The sequence below is a fragment of the Homalodisca vitripennis genome, chromosome 1 (genome assembly GCF_021130785.1).
Source record: "Homalodisca vitripennis isolate AUS2020 chromosome 1, UT_GWSS_2.1, whole genome shotgun sequence".
Classification (NCBI taxonomy): Eukaryota; Metazoa; Arthropoda; class Insecta; order Hemiptera; family Cicadellidae; genus Homalodisca; species Homalodisca vitripennis.
In genome coordinates, this window is record NC_060207.1 from 194,889,896 (window position 1) to 194,913,381 (window position 23,486).

General features: G+C 31.2%; 1 protein-coding gene and 1 pseudogene across 5 annotated transcripts in view; both read left to right on the forward strand.

Annotated features, from left to right (window-relative positions):
• The window catches only part of LOC124354483, a 395,581-nt pseudogene that overhangs the window by 114,855 nt on the left and 257,240 nt on the right, over window positions 1–23,486 (forward strand).
• Window positions 1–23,486, forward strand: part of LOC124352992 (host cell factor 1-like) — a 36,450-nt gene that overhangs the window by 759 nt on the left and 12,205 nt on the right. For 2 of the 5 annotated variants that reach the window (XM_046802766.1, XM_046802765.1), the window contains exons 2-6: window positions 9,107–9,166; window positions 14,316–14,376; window positions 17,124–17,294; window positions 18,733–18,894; window positions 22,015–22,622. In XM_046802766.1, the coding sequence (XP_046658722.1) occupies window positions 9,131–9,166; window positions 14,316–14,376; window positions 17,124–17,294; window positions 18,733–18,894; window positions 22,015–22,622 (1,038 nt within the window). In that variant the 5' untranslated portion in view covers window positions 9,107–9,130. The remainder of the gene's footprint in view (window positions 1–9,106; window positions 9,167–14,315; window positions 14,377–17,123; window positions 17,295–18,732; window positions 18,895–22,014; window positions 22,623–23,486) is intronic. The other 3 variants (XM_046802768.1, XM_046802769.1, XM_046802767.1) reach the window with 3 other exon arrangements.

Here is a 23,486-nt window from a genome sequence, read left to right on the forward strand (position 1 = left end):
TAATTGACTTATTTTTAGTTAGTTTAGTTTTAATAGTTAGTAGTATAATAGGGCTGATAAAGATGCATTCAATTTTAAGAACTCTTGAGTGATTTGGGAGAACTATTTAGCTGAACGGTAACCATTGTCTAGTGAAGATGAACATTACAATTTTGAGAATTCTTTATTAGCTTGTTAAGCTTTAATTTTTTGTGAATAACAATAATAAACAAGTATTATTAATCTTAGAATTTTCTGAAGACATTGATAAATAATAAGTCATATGTGTTAAAATTCTAATGTTGTTAAGCAATTGTACAAAAAGACTGGAAATACAATGTAGTGGACTTTATGCAAAAGTTTAAAAATTACTAAAAAAGTAAACTTTTTGTAAGTAAAGTTGCTTAAACTATAAGTTTTTTGGTAGCCTAACTATAAAATCGTGTTTCTTTTGTGTATTTTTTAATTTAAATAAATCTTTCACACATGTAAAAGGTATTGCCAAGTTATACAAAATTCTTATCAAAACTGTCATAAAAAAAACAATAAAAATAATTTATCATTCCTAGAAATATTCAGAAAATAATTACATATATAGTCAAAAAATAAGTCATATGTAAGTTGATTTTCCAATGTTCTAAATCAATTGTTCAAAAATGCTGAAAATACAATGTTAGTACATTTTGCCCTAAAGTCCAAAAATTGATAAAAAAGGTAAAGGGTCAATCCATATGAAGTAGTCCAAAGATGGTTGCTTCAAAATTTTTATTTTATTTCATATTTTTACCATAGAAAGTATTTCATATTTTTACCATAGAAAGTACAATTGATTAGAAGTACAAAAATACAACTATTTAAATTTTAAAATCTTATATAGCTGATGGTGGCCATTTTTCCATTGTTTGAACGCATATGTCCAGGGATTTCGAAGCTCTGCGCTAAATTAAATATCTCAGCTCCTATTAATCCTAGAACATTAAAATAAAAACCAATCTCTTCAGAAAGATCTGAACATTAATAAGGATGTATGAGTATGCACATAAAACAAAAAATATAAATCTAAATACCTGTTCAAAGTTTAACATAACAAGATTAGAAAAATGGATTTTCTAACATATTTTTATACAATAAAGCAAATGACTAAGTGTTTGTTATTATTTTATCTGATAGATATAGGTGGTGGCTTTCTAAATTTTGAAAGTTAGAAGCTGTGATCTTGCATAAGGTTTTAAATAAAAATTTCCACTATCATAAAATTCTCAACATTTCTAAAGTTTTAAGCTTAATATCTCATGAAAATAAAAATTTTAAATTTGGCTCCAATTTAGTACTAAGTAAGAGTTAATGCTCTTACAAAAATTTAATTTTGTTAACTCGAAACTGGTTTCAAAGTTATAATAGATTGAAAAGTACTAAAATAAACATTATATCGCTAACGACATAGCAGCATATATACTTATATTTTCGGTAGGGATTCTTTTTAAATTTGTAAATAAATGTGGTACTGCAAGCTAATAAACTTACCTTCATTTGTGTAGTTAATTAGCATTCAGAAGCTGCAAAATTTCATCACACAATGCTTGCATAATACTGTAGGTACGCCCTGCCCTGTTGTTGTTGTTAACTCTAATGGTTTCTCTTGCTTAATTCAAATGGTTCTTGATCCAGACGGTTAAAATATGAATATAACAATCATGTTCCAGGTTCACAGATTAAATCTTTCCAACTATTTGTCATATGTACAGGCAATAATATCCTTTTCCTCCAAATGGAATGAAACATTGTCTGATGTTAGCATCTTGATAAATTTAAATGAAGTTATTAATCCAGACGGTTCAAAAAATCAGCATAACAATCATGTTCCAGGTTCGCAGATTTTATCTTTTCATCTATTTGTCAGATGTACAAGCAATAATATCCTCTTCCTCCAAATGGAATGAAATTTTTATTTTCATGACCAATAGAGATATGAAGCTTCAAACTATTGAAGTGTTGAAAATTTTACGATTGTGAAAATTTTGATTTAAAAACCTTATGCAAGTCCACAGCTTGAAACATTCAGAATTTGGAGTACCCACCAATATCTATCAGATAAAACAATAACAAACACTTAGTCATTTGCTTTATTGTATAAAAATATGTTAGAAAATCCATTTTTCTAATCTTGTTATGTTAAACTTTGAACAGGTATTTAGACTTATATTTTTTGTTTTATGTGCATATTCATACATCCTTATTAATGTTCAGATATTTCTGAAGAGATTAGTTTTTATTTTAATGTTCTAGGATGAAGAGAAGCTGAGATATTTAGTTAGTTGAGTTAACACAGGAGTCATTCCATGTCAGTTCAACCAGACCATTTCACCCACCATCTCAGATTTGTATGAAACTTAGTAGCTTAGCTTTGTTCTATATGTAAAGATAGGTAAAACTACCAAATTTGGAATTTTTATCTCACTTAGTTTTCCAGTTATGGCACTTAAAAGATTTTACATCTTTTAATTCCCGCACTCTGGATAGCGCCAAACAAAACATGATATAGAAAAAAAATAATTTCTCATTTCCTCCTTTGACACTCAATCTTTATAACATTTTCAAGACAGGATTTAATCAGAAAAACACAATATATAATATTTAATAAGAAGCAATTCTGCATTTTGTAATATAAATGTATATATATATAATCGGTTTCACAGCGTATGTGGTCGCCTTCCGATTCCCAACTTCCACTCTTTCCTATCATTCCAATCACCAGGTCCCAAGTTCCGTTCCGACATTGCCTTCGATATCCCCTGCTTCCATGTTTCTCTAGGGCGCCCCCTCTTTCGTCGTTCTGTTGGTAGCCATTCCATAAGAATTTTTGGCAGACGTTCCTCATCCATTCGGTTTACATGGCCGAACCATACTAACTGTTTCTGTCTAATTGCTTCAACAATAGTTTCTTCTCGTTTCATCGTTCTTCTTATCTCCTCATTTCGCACTCTGTCTAATTTCGATTTCCGCGCAGCTCTTCTCAGGAAATCCATTTCGGTGGACAATAGTTTATTTTCCATTTTTCTGGAGATTTGCCATGTTTCACTACCGTAGGTCAAAGTGCTTTTGACAATCGTGTCGTAAATATGCATTTTCGTTCTGTTTCTTACATCTTTCTGCCATAGGATGGAGTTAAGTGTTCCCGTAATTCTTCGTGCTCCGACTATCCTGTCATTGATCATTTTTTCACACTTGCCATATCGTGCCCAAGTATATGTACTCTTCACACCCACTAATTTTTTCTCCAGAGTTCAGTTGTAGGTCTTGCATTTGTCCTCCTATACATAAGTATTTGGTTTTCTTTAAATTTACTGCTAGTCCCCACTTTTTATATTCCTCCAGCAACTTCCTCGTCATATACTCTAAATCTTCAGGGTCTTGAGCGAGTACCACCTGGTCGTCGGCATAATGCAGTGTATATAGCGTTCGATCACCCACTGAAATTCCCATTCCACTGCATTTCCGTCTCCATTTTGCTAATGCAGCATCGACGTATATGTTGAACAATATTGGTGACATGCAGCAACCTTGTCGGAGTCCTTTGCTGTCTGTAAAAATGGAAGTTAGACTATTACCGATTTTCACTTGTGCAGTATTGTTAGTGTACATTTCTTTGACGGTTTTTATAATCGGTATACCGATCTGTGATTCGTCTAGTACCTTAAAAAGGGTTTTGATTGGCACATTGTCATACGCTTTTGTTAAGTCTACGAATAGTAGATCAGTACTTCTTCCCGTGGCTAATCTTTTTTCGGCCATTTGCATACTTAATATAAATGTAAGTATGTTCATTTAGAGGTTTTGATTGAATTAAGTATGTAAGTTGTTCACGGATGTAGGGTGTTCACCTTTCAAATTACATGCATTGAATGAAAACTCCAAAATTAGTTATGCTCAAAATAAACTAGAAAAACTACATAAAAATGTTACAATGAAAATTAAGACAGTTTTAGATGTTGAAGTGTCATCAAAAGTACCTGAATTATAACAAAATACTGAGCAAAAAGCAGCAGAAATGGACTTACTTGTTGAGAACATAAAAAGTGAACTGACCAAACTTTCAACAAAGAAGAAAATACAACTATTGACAATTCCTGTATCACTGAATTAGTCAAGAACAAACATCAAAGATACTTTTAAAGTGTCCGATTATTCTGCAAGATAAACAAAAAAATTATATAAAGAAATAGGGTTTTTGGCAGAATTTGAAGCAAGGAAAGGAAAGAAACTGAGTCCTGAGGTTGTTTAGTTATTTATCAATTTTTATCAGAGTGATGAGCAGTCGAGAGTTTTAACTGGTATGAAAGATGTAATAAGCTTAGGGAAAAAAAACAATATGAGAAGAAAAGATTAATTTAAAGTAATCTTAATGGAATGTTTGCAAACTTTAAATGGAAATATGCTGAAATAAAAATAGGGTTTCCTAAGTTTTGTACGCTTCAATCCAAATTGTTTGTTCTGGTTGGTGCCAGTGGAACTCACTCTGTCTGTGTATGTACTATCCATCAAAATGTAATACTTCTAATGCATGCAGCACAACTATAAGACAGTTACAAAGATCTACAAAAACTGGTTTTGTATGAAAATTCAAATCAAAACTGTGTGTTTAGGCGATGTGAAAAATGTCCATCTAAAGAAAATCTGACCACATTCTTACAAACCAAGTTTGAAAACTATTGAAGAAGATGATAGAATAGATTACAAGCAATGGGTTGCTACAGAACGGACGCAGATGGTAACACAAATATCAACTATTGATGAATTTGTTGATGAACTGATGTCCTGAGCAGAAAAGTTAATCCCTTATTCTTACATTGCCAAAAGCCAGTCAAGCTATTTTAAAAGCATTAAAGATGCTTGTGAGTCAAATATAGCCATCATATTAATGGTTTTTAGTGAAAATTATTCATTTATGATTCAAGACGAGGTCCAGGGTTATCACTGGACCTCAGACTCCTGTACTGTCCATCCAGCAATCATCAATTTATGTATTGACCAGGAAAAAAAGTCTCATCCCACTATATCGTTTCCGATGATTTGAATCATGATGTTTGTATGGTTTATAAAATTCAAGAAACCCTAATAAAATTTGTCATGGACAATTTTCCTAACATCACAGATGGTCATTAGTACAGTGACGGTTGTACAGGGGAGAACAAGAACAAATACAACTTCATGAACCTTTCACTTCATGAAAAAGACTTCAAAATTAAAGGCCAATGGTCTGTCTTCGCTACAAGCCATGGCAAAACAGAATGTGACCGTATTGGAGGAACTGTTAAACAGTTGGCGCAAAAAGCAAGTCATCAAAGACCTCTTGACAATCAAATACTGACTGCAACTACCTTTTTTCAATTTTTTCAATCCAACATTGCCAAAATCAATTTCCACCTCATCTCAAAAGACTCAGTAGATCAGATTCGTTGTAAGCTCGAAGAACGCTTTGAAGATCTATATACCCTTCCATGTACTAGACTGTTTCACAACTACAGATCCCTCATCTTTTTTGGAACTATATAAGCAAGGCGAGTCAGTTGCGATAAAAAACCAAGTCTAACATTCAACTTGAGAAGAGGATTAACTTTAAATGTTAAAGAAGAAGATCTATATCCCTCTCGCTTCATTGCTTGTACATATGACAATTTCTGGTACTATGAAATAATAACAAATATTGCCAAAGAAGATGGAGATGTAACAGTAAAGTTTCTTCACCCAGCAGGACCAACCCTTTCTTTTTACTGACCCAGACGAGATGATGTATGTGATGTGCCAATTCCACACATCCTTGCAGTGGTTGAGCCTCCTCACACCTCAACGGGAAGGACTTTTCAATTTCCTACCAGAGTGCACCAGATTAGTTAAAAATATATTCAAACAAAAAAATTAGTCCATTAGCTTGCAAATCTTTTCTGTAAAATGGGTTTAATGATATGCATTTGGTGTGTGTAAGTACAAATTTCGGTATACTGAATCTTTACGTAAATGTTAAGTTTATATTTTATATTATATTATATACTGAACCTATGAATCATATCTGAACTCAAATATTTTTAATTCACATTGCTTACTGTTAACTATACTTTTCCAAATATTAAAATGCAGTTTATGTCTTTCCTTTAAAAGCTATATTTATTCATTGTTATTGAAAGAACCTTACATCGCTTGTAATTAAATATTGAAACTTGCAATGCATTTTAGAAATAAAATGAGCAAAATACACAGAATCTTTGTTTTACTAAATTAAAACCCATATTATGCTGAAAATAATGAAAAAAAAGATTTCTTGATTATCTCATTCCCTTTTTGAGATACTGAATTTAACATTAAACCATGTTTGCGGTTTTTCAACTAAAACAAATCAAAAATGTAATTTTTATAATATTTTAGGTTCAACTTAGACTATTTAAGTCATTTTTTCAGATTCCTTAGTACTCAAGGGATCTGCCTTGAAAATTTCATAAAGATTAAGTGTTAAATGAGGAAATGAGAAATTATTTTCTTTTCTATGTCATGTTTTGTTTGGTGCTATCCAGAGTGCGGGAATTGAAAAACTTTAAAGTCCCATAACTGGAAAACTAAGGGAGATAAAAAGTCAAAATTTGGTAGTTTTACTTATCTTTACATGTAAAACAAAGCTACCAAGTTTCATACAAATCTGAGATGGTGGGTGAAAAAATTATTTTTATGTGGTTGAATTGGCGTGGAATGACGAGCTCTGAAATCCCTGATATTAAGTGTTGAAACAATGGGAAAATGGCTGCCATCAGCCAAATAATATTTTAAAATTTAAATAATTGTATTTTTTACTTCCAATAAATTGTACTTTCTATGGTAAAAATATGAAATAAAATACAAATCTTGAAGCAACCACCTTTGGACCACTTGATATGGATTGACCCTTTTCCTTTTTTATCAATTTTGGACTTTTGGGCAAAATGCACTAACATTGTATTTTCAGCCTTTTTGAACAATTGATTTACAACACTAACAATTCAACCTATATATGACTTATTTTCCGGCTATATACATCATTATTTTCTTAATATTTCTAGGAATAATAAATTATTTTTTTTAAGTCAGTTTTGATAAGAATTTTTAATAACTTGTCACTACCTTTATACATGTGTGAAAGAATTATTTAAATTCCAAAATATACAAAAGAAGCACGTTTTTTTAGTTAGGCTACCACAAAATTTATAGTTTTAGTGACTTTAATTACAAAAGTTTACTTCTTTAACAATTTTAAACTTTTGCGTCAAATTCACTACATTGTATTTCCAGCCTTTTTGTACAATTGCTTAACAACAATGGAATTTCAACATATATGACTTATTATTTATCAATGTCTTCAGAAAATTCAAGGAATAATAATACTTGTCTATTATTGTTACTCTATTGTTATTCACAATAAATTGAACCTTAACAAGCTAATAAAGAATTTTCAAAATTGTAATGTTTATCTTCAGTAGACAATGGTTACTCTTCAGCTAAATAGTTCTCCCAAATCACTCGAGAGTTCCTAAAATTGAATGCATCTTCAGTCAATTGCAGACATCAAAACACAGTGACAGCAGATGTAACTGACAGTCGGCTCAGTGGACTGTCAGTCAACAATGGAAAAATGTCTGCCATCGGCTAAAAGATTTTAAAAATTAAAATAATTTTTTTGTACTTCAAATATATTGTACTTTCAAGAATAAAAATATTTAAAATTAAAAAAATTATTAAGCAACCAAATAATTTTTTCTGGACCACTTGATGTGGTCTATATTTTTGTTAAGTCCCACATTGTGCATCTTTTGTATATTTTGGAATGTATATAAAACTTTCTCATGTATGATAAGATAGTGTAAAGTTATAAAAAAACTGCTTATCATGTCCTTTCAAACACCAAATTTTTTAAAATAACAAAATAATAAAAATATTTTAGCCCATTATTTTTTGTTTAAATATTTTGAAATAATGATATATAATAAGTTGTATATTTGTCAAATTTTTAGAGGTATATAACAGTTTTAAAGGTATGGTGTAATTCTCTACAATCACCAAACCAACTTTGTTTTTTGTGAAATGATTGAAATATATTACAAAGTGAACATTTAAAATTAACACAAATATACAGGGTGTTCATTTGAAAACTTCAAACTTGTACTAAAAGACTTATAGTCCAAATATTAACATTGAAAAGTACAAAAGTACTTTTGTGATGTGTCTGACAAAGATAGTCTTGCTATCGAAAGGCCTCACAAAATTAAAAGTTTTAAATATTGGTTTATGTGTTTGAATGTAAATAAGTTATACAAAAGTCTGTTGTCTCTGATTATTTAATTTACACGTACCACTGTTCCTTTTAAATAGATAACTTATTACTGGTCGTGTACTAGTTATTATTTATGTTATTGATAGTTTACTTTTGTCTTGCTGATCATTTAATTGTTCACTTATTATTATTGTTGTTTTGTTGATGCATATATAACTATGTACCCTTATATTGGCTTTGCTGTAGACAATAGATGGAATAAAATTAAATGAAATAAGAGTATCAGTATTCAATAAAAAGTGTATTATTATTGAACTGTTATTCGTTTACTGAGGAAGATTCTTGCTAATCATGTAATTGTTTACTTATTGTTATTGTTGTTTTTTATGCATACTACATACACAAACACACTACACATACTAACTATATGCACATTTATTGGCTGTGCTGTAGAAAATAGATGGAATGAAATAAGAGTCGCAGTATTTAAGAAAAAGGTATATTATTATTGGACTGTTATTCGTTTACTGAGGAACATTCTTGCTGATCATATAATTGTTTACTTATTGTTATTGTTGTTTTTTATGCATATAATAACTATGTACATTTATTGGCTTTGCTGTAAAAAATAGATGGAATGTAATAAGAGTCGCAGTATTGAAGAAAAAAGTATATTATTATTGAACTGTTATTAATTTACTGAGGAATATATAATATCTCAAAAATTATTATTTCCTATGTGAATTTTTTAAAGCATTGATTTGAAAGTATGAAGATTAGTTGAAATTAGTATACTTGGTCTAAGGTGAAAGTTAATGTTTGGATTTGTTACAGACATTTTTTACACCTTCTACAGCAATGGAAGAACTGATGCTGGCAACGGATTTATTAGGTGTAAGCATCAGTAATGATTTTTTTATGTTCTATTTGTGCATCGTGTAACCTGCTTTTTGTGAAAAATATTATGTCAAATACAAATTAATTTATAAAAAAAAAAATATAATATTTGGCCTTTGTTATGCGATCTTAAACAGTGTAGATTGATGTTTGTACAAAAGAGTTTAAAACAAGTTATGAACTATTGGTTAGCTTTGATAATAATAGTGAATAATGACAGACACCAAGAAAATAGAAGATTGAAGGAGCCTCAGACGTTTTAAAGAAATTTTTTTATTATTTTATATAATACATTTATTTATTTATAGTCAAATATTACATAGGCATTTGGAAAATTGCAAGCTAATATTGAAGAAGCTTGAGACTAATAATTTATAATCGATTAATCTTTTTTACTGAATATTTAATTTTCGACATAGTTGTTTCTCCAGCTGTTTCATCGTAGCATGAAGAAGGAACATCAACTTTCTGGTCTAAAAATGATACCATTTTGTACTTTTCAAATTTACCTGAACAAACTTATTGTGAATTTAGTACTAAATTTTCTGTTCCTTTAAAGTAATTATTTTTTATGCAATAGTTTTTAAAAGTTCAAAATAAATAGTTATGAACTAACTGTCTTCAAAATGGAGGTTTTGTTTAATGTTAAAAAATTTATACACACCAGAGATTACTTTGGAATGATTACAATGACAATCTGCCAAAATAAAAATGCTGGTGTAAGTACATAATGTTTTCTTGTACTGAATTATTCATAATTATAAGCCCAAATACTTAACAAATCTATGTTTAGTTCATAAAGACAACTCAAATATTGTCCACTTGACTTATTGAGTATTGCTTTGAATTGACATCTGATTATTGCCTGGTAACAGTCAGTCTTCATTACATCAACAGCATTATCGGAAGAGCAAATTCCTTTGCTGCAATACCGGCAACTCACAGTCCTCACCAAGATTTTTTAAATTATGACCAGAAGAAATATCAACAAACAGTTGATTCAGAAATTGTTTGCTTCTTTGAACCATGAACTGTTTAATAATAACAGTTGTTTATGATTTCTGTATTTAAGTCTATCTGATGGATACACAAAGGTGACAGTTGCCTTCAACATCTTTAAGAATCTGAAAATCTCAATTGAAACTATTCTGTACCCAACAGAAAATAAATAATCAAAACAAATTTCAGGTCAGTCTTCAACAAAATATAAAAAAGGTGTCAACCAAACCCAATCGCTGTCTTAAACTTAGCAAACTTCCATCACAAAAACAACACCATTGATTGGCTTTATTGATAACAAGATTGTATTAATACTGCTAATAAGTGAATGACTATACTGATGCGAGCAGATATTATATTTATCAATTAGTAATTGGAATTTCTCAAGATTTTATCCAGAACCAATTTTATTTGCACATTTGAAAAAAAAATGTAATTGTGAAAATTATGCAATAAGAACTACTAAATATTTACCAGACATTTTGAAATATTGTGTTTCATACCAGTTTTAAAGCCTACAATTAAATTAGAAAGTTTGCTGAACATCTCCAGATACATATTCACATTTCAAGAAATTCTCACTATAGAATAATGTCCTCATGCACAGCCTTATTTGAGCTATAGTGAATTAAAGTTAAGAATACAAGCATTGCTACAAAAATTAACTGAAAGTAATGGAAGACTCTGGGAAGGGTCTAGACAAGTTTTTGAGAATTTAAAAATCCTAACTGGAACCACTATTACTGATATTGTCTCATGATATTTGAGAAGTTCACAAGACATGGTAATCTCCAGTCATTTTGTGAAGAATGGTAGCAACTACAGCTTACCAATGCACATGAGTACTTTCTTTGAGAAGAATTCTTCACCCGCTGAATCTGGATTCTACAAGTTCTTAGGAAATGGGATTTCAAAGACCTGAAGAGAATGTTCAAAAGAGAAGAAGCTAGAAGACAATACAGCCTTAATGAATTTAAAATTGAAACTTAAAATGCCCACAATACAACAAAGATGTGAAAAGTAAACTTGTCTACCTACAATAGCATACTTACTTATAACTATAAAACCTGAATGCTTGACAAGAGGATCACATTTACTGTACTAAGATAAAATGGGGACAAATACTCATAATTAGCCGATGTAAACTGTTTTAGAGGAATAACTACCTAATTTACAAATTCTTTCTACTTTTTATACTGGCTGTGAAGAAGCCTGTTTTTGATGTTAAACCAATTGCCCACAAATTGTTTGACATCTTTGTTGTTTTGGAACTATTTTCTCATAACATCTTAAGTGAGCCATACAAGTAAAAAGAATGAAGTGAAATCAGGACAGTAATGAGATGAAGCTGGAACTGACAGCCCATTTTACCCAATGATTTCTTGATTTAGTGGATCAGTAAGAAGGTTGCACTTCTCATACTTAAGATCCTATACCTCTCACTTGAGATCCACAATGTATTTATCTCATTGTTGGTTTTACACTCTTCATAAGAATACTTAAGTAGTAGTGACTGTATACTTATGCAAATATACTAATCTTTGATGTTGATTTAAGTTTCATGAGAGAGAGTTTAAACTTCAACTAACTGACCAGGACAGTTCCTAATGCTCCCAGTGTGCATTTAATTGAAGTAAAATGCATAATACTTTATTTTTAAATTTATGGAAATTATTTTTCTTCAAAATCTGTGGTGAAAGACGCAATGAGATTTTTTTTATTGTTAATACTTGAAAAATACAATCTAAAAAAAACTATTACTTCACTTCTGTTCAAACTCTTCTTTGTCAGTTTTGTTTATTATGAAAGATATCCAGCTATATTTTTTGTTAATTTTCAGGATAACTGTTTATGTTTAACATATGTTGATTAAATATCTATACATACATTTATGACTGTCAGTCCTAAAATGCTCAGCACCAATAAGAAGAACCAACCAGATTACAGGAATAAATTGACTTTCAGTTTTGTTTGAAAGTAGTGTTATTTAATCAAGAAAGTAATTTTTTAGTTTCTGGCATCCATTTTTTTAGTTGCCCTTTAAATGAAGGATGCAATAATTAATAATAATATTTACTTAAGCAGAATGAATGTGTTTTTGAGGTTATTGACATGAAATGTAATTTTAAAGTATGTTTCATTCACAAGTAGGAATTACTTCTGATGTGGCCCAGGACATGAAGCAATGAAGCATATCAAGGATTTGTGACCATTTCTCAACCAGATGCACAAGAGGTTTCCTCAATTCTGAAAGAAACTTTTAAATGCAGAAGTCAAACTGTGAAACAGCCTTATGGAAGATCTAAAGCTATGGTGCAATATATATGTATATATAATCGGTAAAACTTATTAGGATCTAAGATCTTATCCAGACGGATTAACCCTTGCTGGAACACTGAAGATTTCAGACAAGAAGAAGTAAAAAATGTTCTTGATTGAAGAGTCAACTGGTATTCTTTTTATAATATAATACAATAAATATGAAATCATATATTCATTTGAATGAGAATAATTACCTATGATTTTTGTATTAGTAGGTTTTACCTGTCAGTTATACACAAATTCAGAAACTCTGATGAAAAAAATCTAAAACAATAATCTTAATACAAGTGTTTGTTTAAGTCTGGGCTACTTAATAAAGTCTTGCTCAAAAATAGCGTTTTTCTATTACCAGTAACATTTATAATATTGACATGTGACATAAGTTTTTTGACAAATTTTTAATTCAATTCAGAAAGGTGTTAACAAAGAGCAATGCAATAAAAGTGATAAAATAATACTAAAGCAGAAAATTTAGCGAGTACAGGAAACCAACACAGCAATCTTGGAATAGCACTGGAAGTACTTTGAGAATCTTATTTTGTGCTTACCATATCATATTCTTACATGTATAAGATAAACAAAGTGCTTTGGAATAAAATTAAGACACTATTGTACAAAGTACTTAGGAGAATAGACAGTTTTTGTTGTACATTTGTATTTGCCATCTCAAATTTAAGTATGTAATAGTTTTTTTAAGTGGGCACTTCATATTTTAAGTACAAATTAGAAATAATATGTTTTAAATTATTATGGTAAGATATGTAACAAATAGATTTTAGAAACTATAAAGCCTCTCCTACCAACATCAGCGTGGCTTTGCTTTTAGTGTCGGTACATGTCTTAAGGTTTTGTAAATTATTAAACATGGTGTGAATAAATTCATTTGAAGCATGCCATTGTATGAGCAAGGAAGTTATATGTCAAGTTCGGAAAGTAAAGATGAACTTTACGAGTAGCTGTGTCCTTACTGAGTTACAACTGTCAGCTAATGAGTACACAGGATCCTGAGAAGTGATCCTCTAACGCATGGTGCTGTCTTACACAAGGTCATATGGTGGCTGAAATATATTGTTAAACCAGTTGTTGTTTATGGCTAAAACTCAGTAAATTTTCAGAGATCAGTGTGTCCGTTTTCTGTCCTTAGTAAAAAGTTAGTGTGAAAAGTGGGAGATTAAGTTAGTTGAGATATGCATTTGATTCCTTTCAGAGACGTACAACTTGTTATTTACAGAAACATTTTTGTATAAGATGCAGAAAACTTTGTTCTGAACAGGTGCCAAAAAATGACCACTGGCAAATACAAATCTACCCACATTAGAAATAGATGATTTTTTCTAACTGGTTTTTGAGCAAAAAATTTTGAGGTTCTAGATATTTAATTAATACTTATCTCTTTACTTTCTGAACATGCCTTATAACTTAATTAGCTCCTACACTCATTAATAAATTTTATTACAAATGTTACTGGCTTTCACTATATAACTTATATATTACACATTTTTGGCCAAGTAAAAAGAAAGCCTCTAGCCTCAAGTTTGGTCAAAAAAAAAACAAATTTATGAGCTAACTTGTAAATGTATGCCACTTGTTTACGAATGAAAATCATATTCAGAACTTTTTTTGTAAAGTAGCAAATAAAATTGTAAAAAGTTATATACTTCTTGAGTTATTTACGCAAAATGTTTTAAATGTATTCATAATTACTTATATATATAACAATTGTTTCAATGATTCCTAAATTTTACATGCTATGACTTAAATTGTTTATAACAGTCCTTAGTTTCTTGTCAGATTGTGTCATCAGAACCAAAATTGTTTCTTACAGCCCAGCAAAGAGGAAGGTGCGGACGAATCACACCAAGATTCTCAACTGCATTCAAAACAGGGTAAATTGGACAATTCGTTTTGTAAAAGACTTATTGAAACCCAGTTCCTCTCCTCTTCCACATCTATATCTGCTGCACTTTCCCTAAACTGAGGGAGTCACTCAGAGAAATTATATTAATTAGTCAATAATTGTTCATTGTTGACACCAGCATCATTTGCTGTAGCTATTATTTTTTTCAATTAAGTAACATAAAATCCACATGATAATATGCTAAGAAAATAATGATAAAAATATGTCAATAATAAAACATAATTAAAGGGTACCATGTTATTTTTTTCTTAAACAATTTAATTAATTATAATCCTATATTGTGAATTTACACCTATATGTGTCTTATATATAATGTATAGTGTATTGTTAAGATTATTTCAACAAGAATATGTATTTTCCATTAATTAGTATTGACATTCTAAAGAATAATTTTATAATTAGAATAAAAATATTGATTACACTCCGGAATTCGTATTATTTCAATAAATAAAAGATTTTCTTTTTAATTTGATTTCAGTATGAACACAGTCACCAGAAAACAAAGTTGCACTTACAACTTTTGGGTTAAGAATAAATTAGGAGAGAGTACAATAGGACACAAAATGTGTGTGTTAAATTCAGCGCCTCTTCACCTTCCGCTTAATGCAGTGTCTGAAATCTGATGTTGTCACAGACTTGACTCCTGTAATCTAGAGTCCGCCTCCATCTGAAGAAATCAAAAACAAGTTGGAAAACACCTCTTTATCTAGATTACACTTTTTTCTAGTCTGAGTGTCTTTGATGTCAAAAGAATGCAAAAGGTTTCGAATAAGCTTCTTTATTGCCCACTTGTTTTGGATCTCTTGAAGTGGACAAGAACTCCAGATTCTAGGAGTCAAGTCTGTGACAACGTGAGATTTCAGATGCTGCACTAAACGGAATGGTTCCCACTTACAAAAGAGTAGTTTTTAGTATTAAAAATGGTTTCTTTACATAGAGTTTACCTAATTTTAGTACTACTTTGGATATTGTTTTGTTTCTATAACATTACTATATGAGTATATTTAATAATAAATTCCAAAACATCATTGTCATGGCTCTCTTACGAAGGCTGTTCAAGGACATCTCATTTTACATTTTAGTGATATTGCATGTCCTGCCTGATCTCTGGATCTCACTGCTTGTGATTTTTGGTTATGGGGCTACGTTATGAGCATAGTTTTTGTTACAAAACCTCACATCATTGCTAATTTAAAGAACTGCATAAAAGATGAGGTTGCTGCAATACCAATGTCTGTGGTACTCTGAGTAATGGCAAATTTCCAGAAAAGATTACAGTCATGTGTGGATGTTGATGAGGAACATTTACATGATGTTACAGTTGGCATAACTATGTACATACTCTGACTATGTTAATAAATTTTAAGTACTATTTCTTGTAATGTTATTTCATTTCAAAAACTGTCAGATTGTTTTGGACCACCCTTTACTAGGATAGTATAATCTTATTCCATTAAATGACCCAGAGACACACTACAAAAGCTTGATTTGTTTTGTAAACTTCCATTAGCTTTCCACTTAGTCATCAACTATGATATTTTGTCTTCTTAAGTTAAATCTTTTGATACTAGGTAAATTCTTCAAACAACCATCGCCGTACTTATTCTATAATTGCCACCTTGTGGTGACAATTTTATTGTAAAATATTGCATATTGTAGTGTTGTAATTTTGGTACTGTATTTGTTTTCTCTTTCACTGTTATTAGTTTTCTGAAGGTCAATTCAAATTGAACTGAAATCACTGTAAGATTGGAAAGACAAATAAGAAAGTGCTAAAATTGCAGTGGAGTATTAATGAGTAATGATTAGACAAAGCCATGGTTTCATGAGTTTTTTTAAGTTTATGAAAATTTATTTTCTTGATTATCATTAGTACTTGGCACAGCACAGAATCATTACAGATCGTCTTGGCAAAAAATGCAGTTTTTGCCATAAAATGTTTGCATTACATTAGTTTTGTCACAGTAACGTTTTAATTTGTTACTGTCACAATTATCAGTTGACAATTAAACAAAGACTTCAGAAAAACATATCCATGTGACCAATTAAAGAGAATATGAAAATGGGTTGTTTTAGATAAGCACTTCATTTTCAGTTTTATATTGAGATGTTGCAAAGTAATCAGTAGTTGTAAGAATATTGAAAGTTATGTGCTATGTATATTTCTTAAACAATTATATCCTCTAAAAAGTCAGTTACTAAACTGCTCACAAATTAAGATTTTAAAGAATTTAGTGCTTATCTTTCTTTTGAAATACAATTAATGAAAATTTGTATGACAAATTAACTGTACTCACCCAATCTATATCACTTTCAAAATGGTAATTAATCATCATTGATATTCATCTCGATTTTATGATACTAATGTCATTTTATGTTCATACAAATTTATTCCAGACTAATTTTTATTTAATGCTTTAAATTCCTTTAGAGATTATAATAATTTAAATGTAAATCCTTAAAACTTGAAGATTCTCTTTCCTTACTCTTTCTTTATTGAGAAATAAAGTGATAATCCAAACATATTACCTGTTTACAACCAATAAGACATTTCCATCAAATTTATATATTTTATTATAAAATGAAAATATTTATCAATAATTTTAAATATTCAGTTTTAGATAGTTAACACCACCTCTTCCTTACCTTCATACATACTATAGTGGGAAAAATGTAATTCATAAAAAATGTTTAAAGTATAAAATAAATTTCTAGGAATAAGTGGATTCTCAGATATAGAATTGGCCATGGAAGAAGAACTACATCCAGGAGAGAACCAACCAGAAACGAACCAACCAGAAACGATGGATGTTGACCCATCTACAGAAGAAGCAAATCCTCAAGTTTCAGATGCCACACATGGGGATGAAGTCTCTAAACCTGAAGGTGAAGTTTTATTATTTTCTTTGCAATATTATAAAAAATGGGTTTGATCAAAAACCTTCTTATTACAGGTTATTTTTCATCAGCAAATTCTATCTAACACCAAAATAGAGCTATTATTTGAGCTAACAAAGAAATCTGATTGTTGTCCAGGCAAAGAATTGTTAATTACAAGGGCCTTTTTTTCAACCGATCTCATGCTGTCACTGCATTGCATTTAGCAGTCCACAGTGTGGGCAGTAGTCAATCGCGTGTATTTCCCACTACATTTGTCACTGGTGAGTTCAAGTAACTATTTTGCGCTGAGCAGCAGTTGCATAATCATGGCTACCTCTACTGATACTCCTGCCAAATTTGAATTGAGGAGTTTTATTCTTTTCCTATAAGCAGAAGGGAATAGTGCAGCAAAAATCCATCGGAAAATGTGTCGTGTTTACGGAGAAAATATTATGAGTGATGGTGTTGTACATGAGTGGTGTAGAAAACCAAAGATCTTGACACCCACAAGAATCGCCGAATGGCTTCAGCATTGAAATGTCACAAATTAATCCTTGAATTTGACATTTGGCCATCTTTAAACTTATGTCGCGATTAACGCACACCATCATTCATAATTTTTTTTTCCATAAACACGGCACATTCTCCATTTGATTTCTGCTGCACTATTCCCTTCTGCTTGCAGGAAACGAATAACTATCCTCAATTCACATCTAAAAACTCATGTTTCCATCTAGTATCAGAGTTGTTCTTGTATCAGTGTTCACGTAATTGGGATACGAAATGTATTTTTAGTGTCCCTAAAATGAGTATTATCTGTATTAGTATTCTGAATTTTTTTTACTGTCTAATATATATATATATATATATATAGTTGTTTCTACAATTACAGTAGAAATCCAAGCTATATGGGATCTCTTATACAGAAAAACATGTATATTTTGAAGATTTCGAAATAGCACCCTGTATTGGTCAAACTAACAGCAACCAGTAGAGCGATCCAAACGGCATAGCAGGGTGAATACTTTCAAAGCTGTAATATTAATTTGGAATTTTGTAAGAGAAGTGCAATATAAATCTGAACAGAAGGATCTATCATGACCATTCAATGAAATTCACAGAAGTTATTTACTTTATTGTTATTTTTAAACATTGATTTACTGTGATCAATCTAAGATTCATTTATTTACATTTCACGATATGTTTACACTTATGCAATAGTGTCACTTGACTCAAACGTAGTCCTTGATTCTTAATTTGTCTGTGTTTCACCACACTTGAAATGCTTCTACTAAAGGGCCGTCTCACCCAAATTCTGCTGAGGATTCTTCATTTTTTGTATTTTAACACAGTCTATCCCTAATACAAGGACACCATCCATTCCATATCTAATTTTATGAGCTCAATTTTTCTCTAATCTCTTACATATTTTATCTCTATGCAGAAGTGCCACCTGATCCAAATCCAGTTGATGATGATATCCAGGATCCTGCTCCTCTGGAACATTCTGAGGAATCTGAAAATATAGGAATAGGAGAAATGGAGCATGAAGAGGCTGAACAGGATAACACCCCTGAAGAAGATCCAGAGGATGCAGGAATGACAGGTTTAACTCTCATAGTGTTAATCAACAACATTTTGTCTTCTTTTTCCGTTTCTGTAGTGTCAAACGACAAAAATTTGTCGATCAAACATTGCTTCACATAATCACTTCTTATAATATACTCCAGCAACATATCAGTTTGTATCATACAGTATTGGATTAAGGAAGAAAAATGTTAATTAAAAATAAAGTTTTATTCCTTTTTGTTATCATGGTTGTGACCTATTGACAAGTTGATTATTTCAAAAATAAAAGAAAATGTCCTCTGTTTGTTATGAACACCATCGTGGTGTTGTTTACTTTTACTTCTGTGTCGAGCTCTGTATAATTAATTAAGTTTTATTTGTATTTTAGTGTTGTATTAAATGTATAGTGTGTTGTTGGATATTGCAATAGTGCAAATAAATATCTTTTTACTGAAACCTGGAAACCTGTTGGATAAATGATCAGCTCTGAGTTGGCTATTACAAAATCATTTGGCTAAAATTCATTTCACATAGTTTGTTATTATTTTCCATATACTAAAACGTTATTTCCCGCAATCTTTTAGTTCTGAAGTAACAATTTAGTCTTGATAAATAGATAGTTTTCACAACCAAATGTAATTTCTTTGGTTATATGTGATAACTGGATCATTGTTTTCCACATGTGTACAATTATTATGGTTATAGCTGTGTAGTTGTGGTTATTACAGTTATATCCATGTAGTTGTGGAATAACAATTTAGTCTTGATAAATAGATAGTTTTCACAACCAAATTTAATTTCTTTGGTTATATGTGATAACTGGATCATTGTTTGCCACATGTGTACAATTATTATGGTTATAGCTGTGTAGTTGTGGTTATTACAGTTATATCCATGTAGTTGTGGAATAAAAATTTAGTCTTGGTCAGATTTCATTAATAAGAAATACATTTATTTGAAAATATTTATGATAAAATGGTGATTTATTGTAGGCTACGCCTAAGTGATGGATTGAGCTCTGACCTCAAGTAATTTAAGGGAACTGGTCGAAATAGGTCTCAGAAAAAGGAACTTGTGATATCATAATAAAATTACATTATATTGATGTACGTGTTTAATTATCTTATTATTCATTCTAATTCAACAATGTTCAGGCTGATGTAAATAAGGATTAGGTAACACTTTGTATGTTATTATGGATTTGAATTTTTTCTAACTGGTGTTCATTATCACATTTTATTTTGTAAATTTGGTATTATTCCATATATTTAGACATAGTTTATAGTTTTCTAAAACTATATAAAATATCCTATCAGTTATAAACCATAAATTTAATTATAATACAAACTTTCAAAAACATCTGATACTTTGCATTATGAAAATCTTTTGTAAAAGTTTTGAATAATGACAAAAAGTAACATTTTCATACTTTTCAAAAAATGAGTTATGGAGTCTATATCATTGTACTTTGAATTAAATGAGTTATACAGCTATAATTCATTGAATTCAGAGTAACAAAATTTGCAATGTTTCATATATTCATATACGATTGTATTAGCAAAATTTGTGTTACCAAACTCTTACATATATTGTGCGTATACCCGATTTTCATAATTTATGTGCATAACTGCTTTTTGTTTTATAGCTTTATTATGGTTTTCTATGTATGTATAAAGTTTGTTTTTCTGAAACTAGATTAAATTTAACGCTTAGTGGGTATCTCACATTTACATTTTTCTCAATAACTTGATTTGATAAGAATGGTTCCCCTAAATTTTAGAAATGTCTGCAAAATGTACTTAAAAAAGATTTGATTCAAATTGTGTTATGTGCTACTTTAAATGCAAATATTATTCTTTGTTTAATTCTGAACAAAAAGTGTATACATTTATATTGTCCGGAGAAATCGTGTTTCCTCCACAATCCTTCCATTATCAAAAACAAACTTCAAACAAAGAAGTACAATTTTGTATCAGTTTCTTTAAGTAGATTTTATTTAATGAGAAGGTTGGACTTCAACCTCTTTTATGGTCAATATCTGCTCTTCCCTGAAGGTTAATTATTTCTTCCTCGTATGGTTGATTTTAAATAATAAATTCTTTTCAGGGCTACAAATTATTGTAGTTTCTGGTGTATAATGCTACAGTATCATGAGGTTATGTTTTAATATTATTGTGAATGGCAGACATTCTTATTGTATTGTAGATGCTTGAAAACCGAATATAGGGGGATCTTATTCAGGTATTCTACATCTACACATATTTGTGCCAATCTTAGTCTGTAGGGCCAATGCAACAAAGACGTCTATTGTGTCCACAGTTGTAGAGATTGTCAATCAGATTTTGATCATTGGGAGTCAACTTTATCAGTGCATACATTTAGACATACGTAGTACATAAAAGGTTCAGAGACCAAGTATGTTTAAGTTTCTTAACTTATTTAAGTATCTGCCCTTCCTAAAAGTGATTTTGCCTTAGGAAAGAATATGCATGGCACCCTCACTCCAATGTCCAGTATCTTAAATAAAAATAAAATAGAATAAATAAAAATTAATAGTAATCTGATCCTTCCTTTGACAATACAAGGCCATACAATAAATGCTCATTTATTTACAATCAATGATTTGTCGTTACTGCTTCCCGAGCATTCTCTTCTCAATTCAGCTGAGAGTTAAAACCAATTCACAACCTTACTGAAAGCACCATTGCTAGAAAAGATATCTATGATATGTTAGTTGGGGCAAGGCTCGACTAATACAGGCTGGAGTGCTGCTGTTCCCCACTACCAGTCTATATCGCATATCCGTCCCGCCGTTCATATATTCCTCACACACTGTTCCTTTTTTTCCAAGGGGATAACATGTTTGATAAATTATTTAAATATATTAATAGTTAAAAAGTAGTTTCTATACTCCAAAGTAATAGTTGAGGACTCGCAGCAGGCAGAAAGTAAGGGTTGCAGAGGCCAGCTGTGGGAGTGTTATGTAGGGTTAAGGTTCTATAATATTTCAGGGGCATTGCTTGCCTTTTGTTTAATTTTGATTTCATGTAGAAATGTAATTTAAACCAAAGAACCCATACAGTGTTCTAGCCTAGACTTTAAATAACTCTATGGTATTATGAAAACAGTACCAAACATGTTTCTTGAATGCTTTCAGATTCAGTTCATCACCCTGATGATCTACAAGTACAAGATCCAATACCAGAAGAACAAACGGCAGAGGATCCTCATCCCGCACAGGAAGAGCCATCTCTGGAAGAAACGGCTGCAGAATCCGAAAATCTCCCAGAGGAGGAAACTCCAGTGGCGGAACAAGAGGAGGACACCTTAATGGCTGAATCTGAGGAAGAGACTCCGATGGCTGAACCACAGAAGGAGACTCCGGTGGAATCTCAGGAAGGAAAACAAGTGATTGGATCTCAGGAGCAGACATCGGTATCCGAACCCATGTCTGCTCCTGGTACTACTGACACCTCAAAACCCAAACTGACAATGATGCGCACCCCGTCGCTCATTGATGACTACGTCTCGGAATTTGACTCATCACTTCCGGTTAGACAGGAGGCTTCCCCTCCTGCGCCCACTCCTGTGCTCTCTGTCTCTGCCCCCACTATACTTAACCCACTCCCAGTGACTGCTGCCCCCATCCCTGTGTTGTCAGTGGCTCCCCTCCGTTCTGTACCCATCCAAGCACCTATTCCTGTGTCTTCAATGCTTGAACAGGACAAGAAGAGTACAGAGGAATTGAAGAATCTGAAGAATGAGGTATCTGATTTAAAATAACATTCTGCAAGCTTTGAAAATAACGTAGTTTTATTTTTAATCTGTTAATAAGTCATAACTTTGATTTTATTAGTTACACAGGATATATATATATATATATATATATATATATATATATATATATATATCATATGGACATGGTGTGCTGAGTTTTGGAATTATTTCTGTTAGATCTCAGCCACATAACTTGGATTGCAGGGTGGCCACCTGACTGGCTGGGAATGTTAATGCACCGGGAATAAGCTGAGAATCTTCCTATAGAACTGGGGAAATCTGAAAAACAATCTCTAAGAACTTGTGAAATAAAAAAATCATTTTGCACCTCTTTCAATCAGGACCTGATTAATCTCAAAACGTCTTATTTTACAGGACGTGGTTCGTGAAAAGATTGATATATATAATGACCCCCATCTAATACCGGTTGATTCACCGTAGTGGAGTTGTCTTCACTGGTGTAGTGGAGTTTATCTTGGTTAGTTTTACCCCTGTGTCACGGCAAGCTCCCCAAACACGTAACAATCCATTGAAAAATTAAAGTCAGCCGGCTGATCGTCTCAGGTCTTGGTCACTGTATGAGTGGTACGTTGTAAGCGGTTAAGCGGCAGATTGTTAGTAATACAAGTGGTTTTAAGTTTTATTCGGTCACCAAAATTAGAACAAGAGCTCTCACAAGCACTGCCGCAACCAATGTGAGACAGTTGTTTGCAAGAACTGGAGAGCAGTGTCTGCCATTAAAATTTAAATTATAATGGTTGCTGGGATATCACTGTCTTGTGTAAACAAACTTCGTATTGAACCAGCGATACAACTGTAGCAAATACTTGAGACAGTTCTCATGAGTAAAAT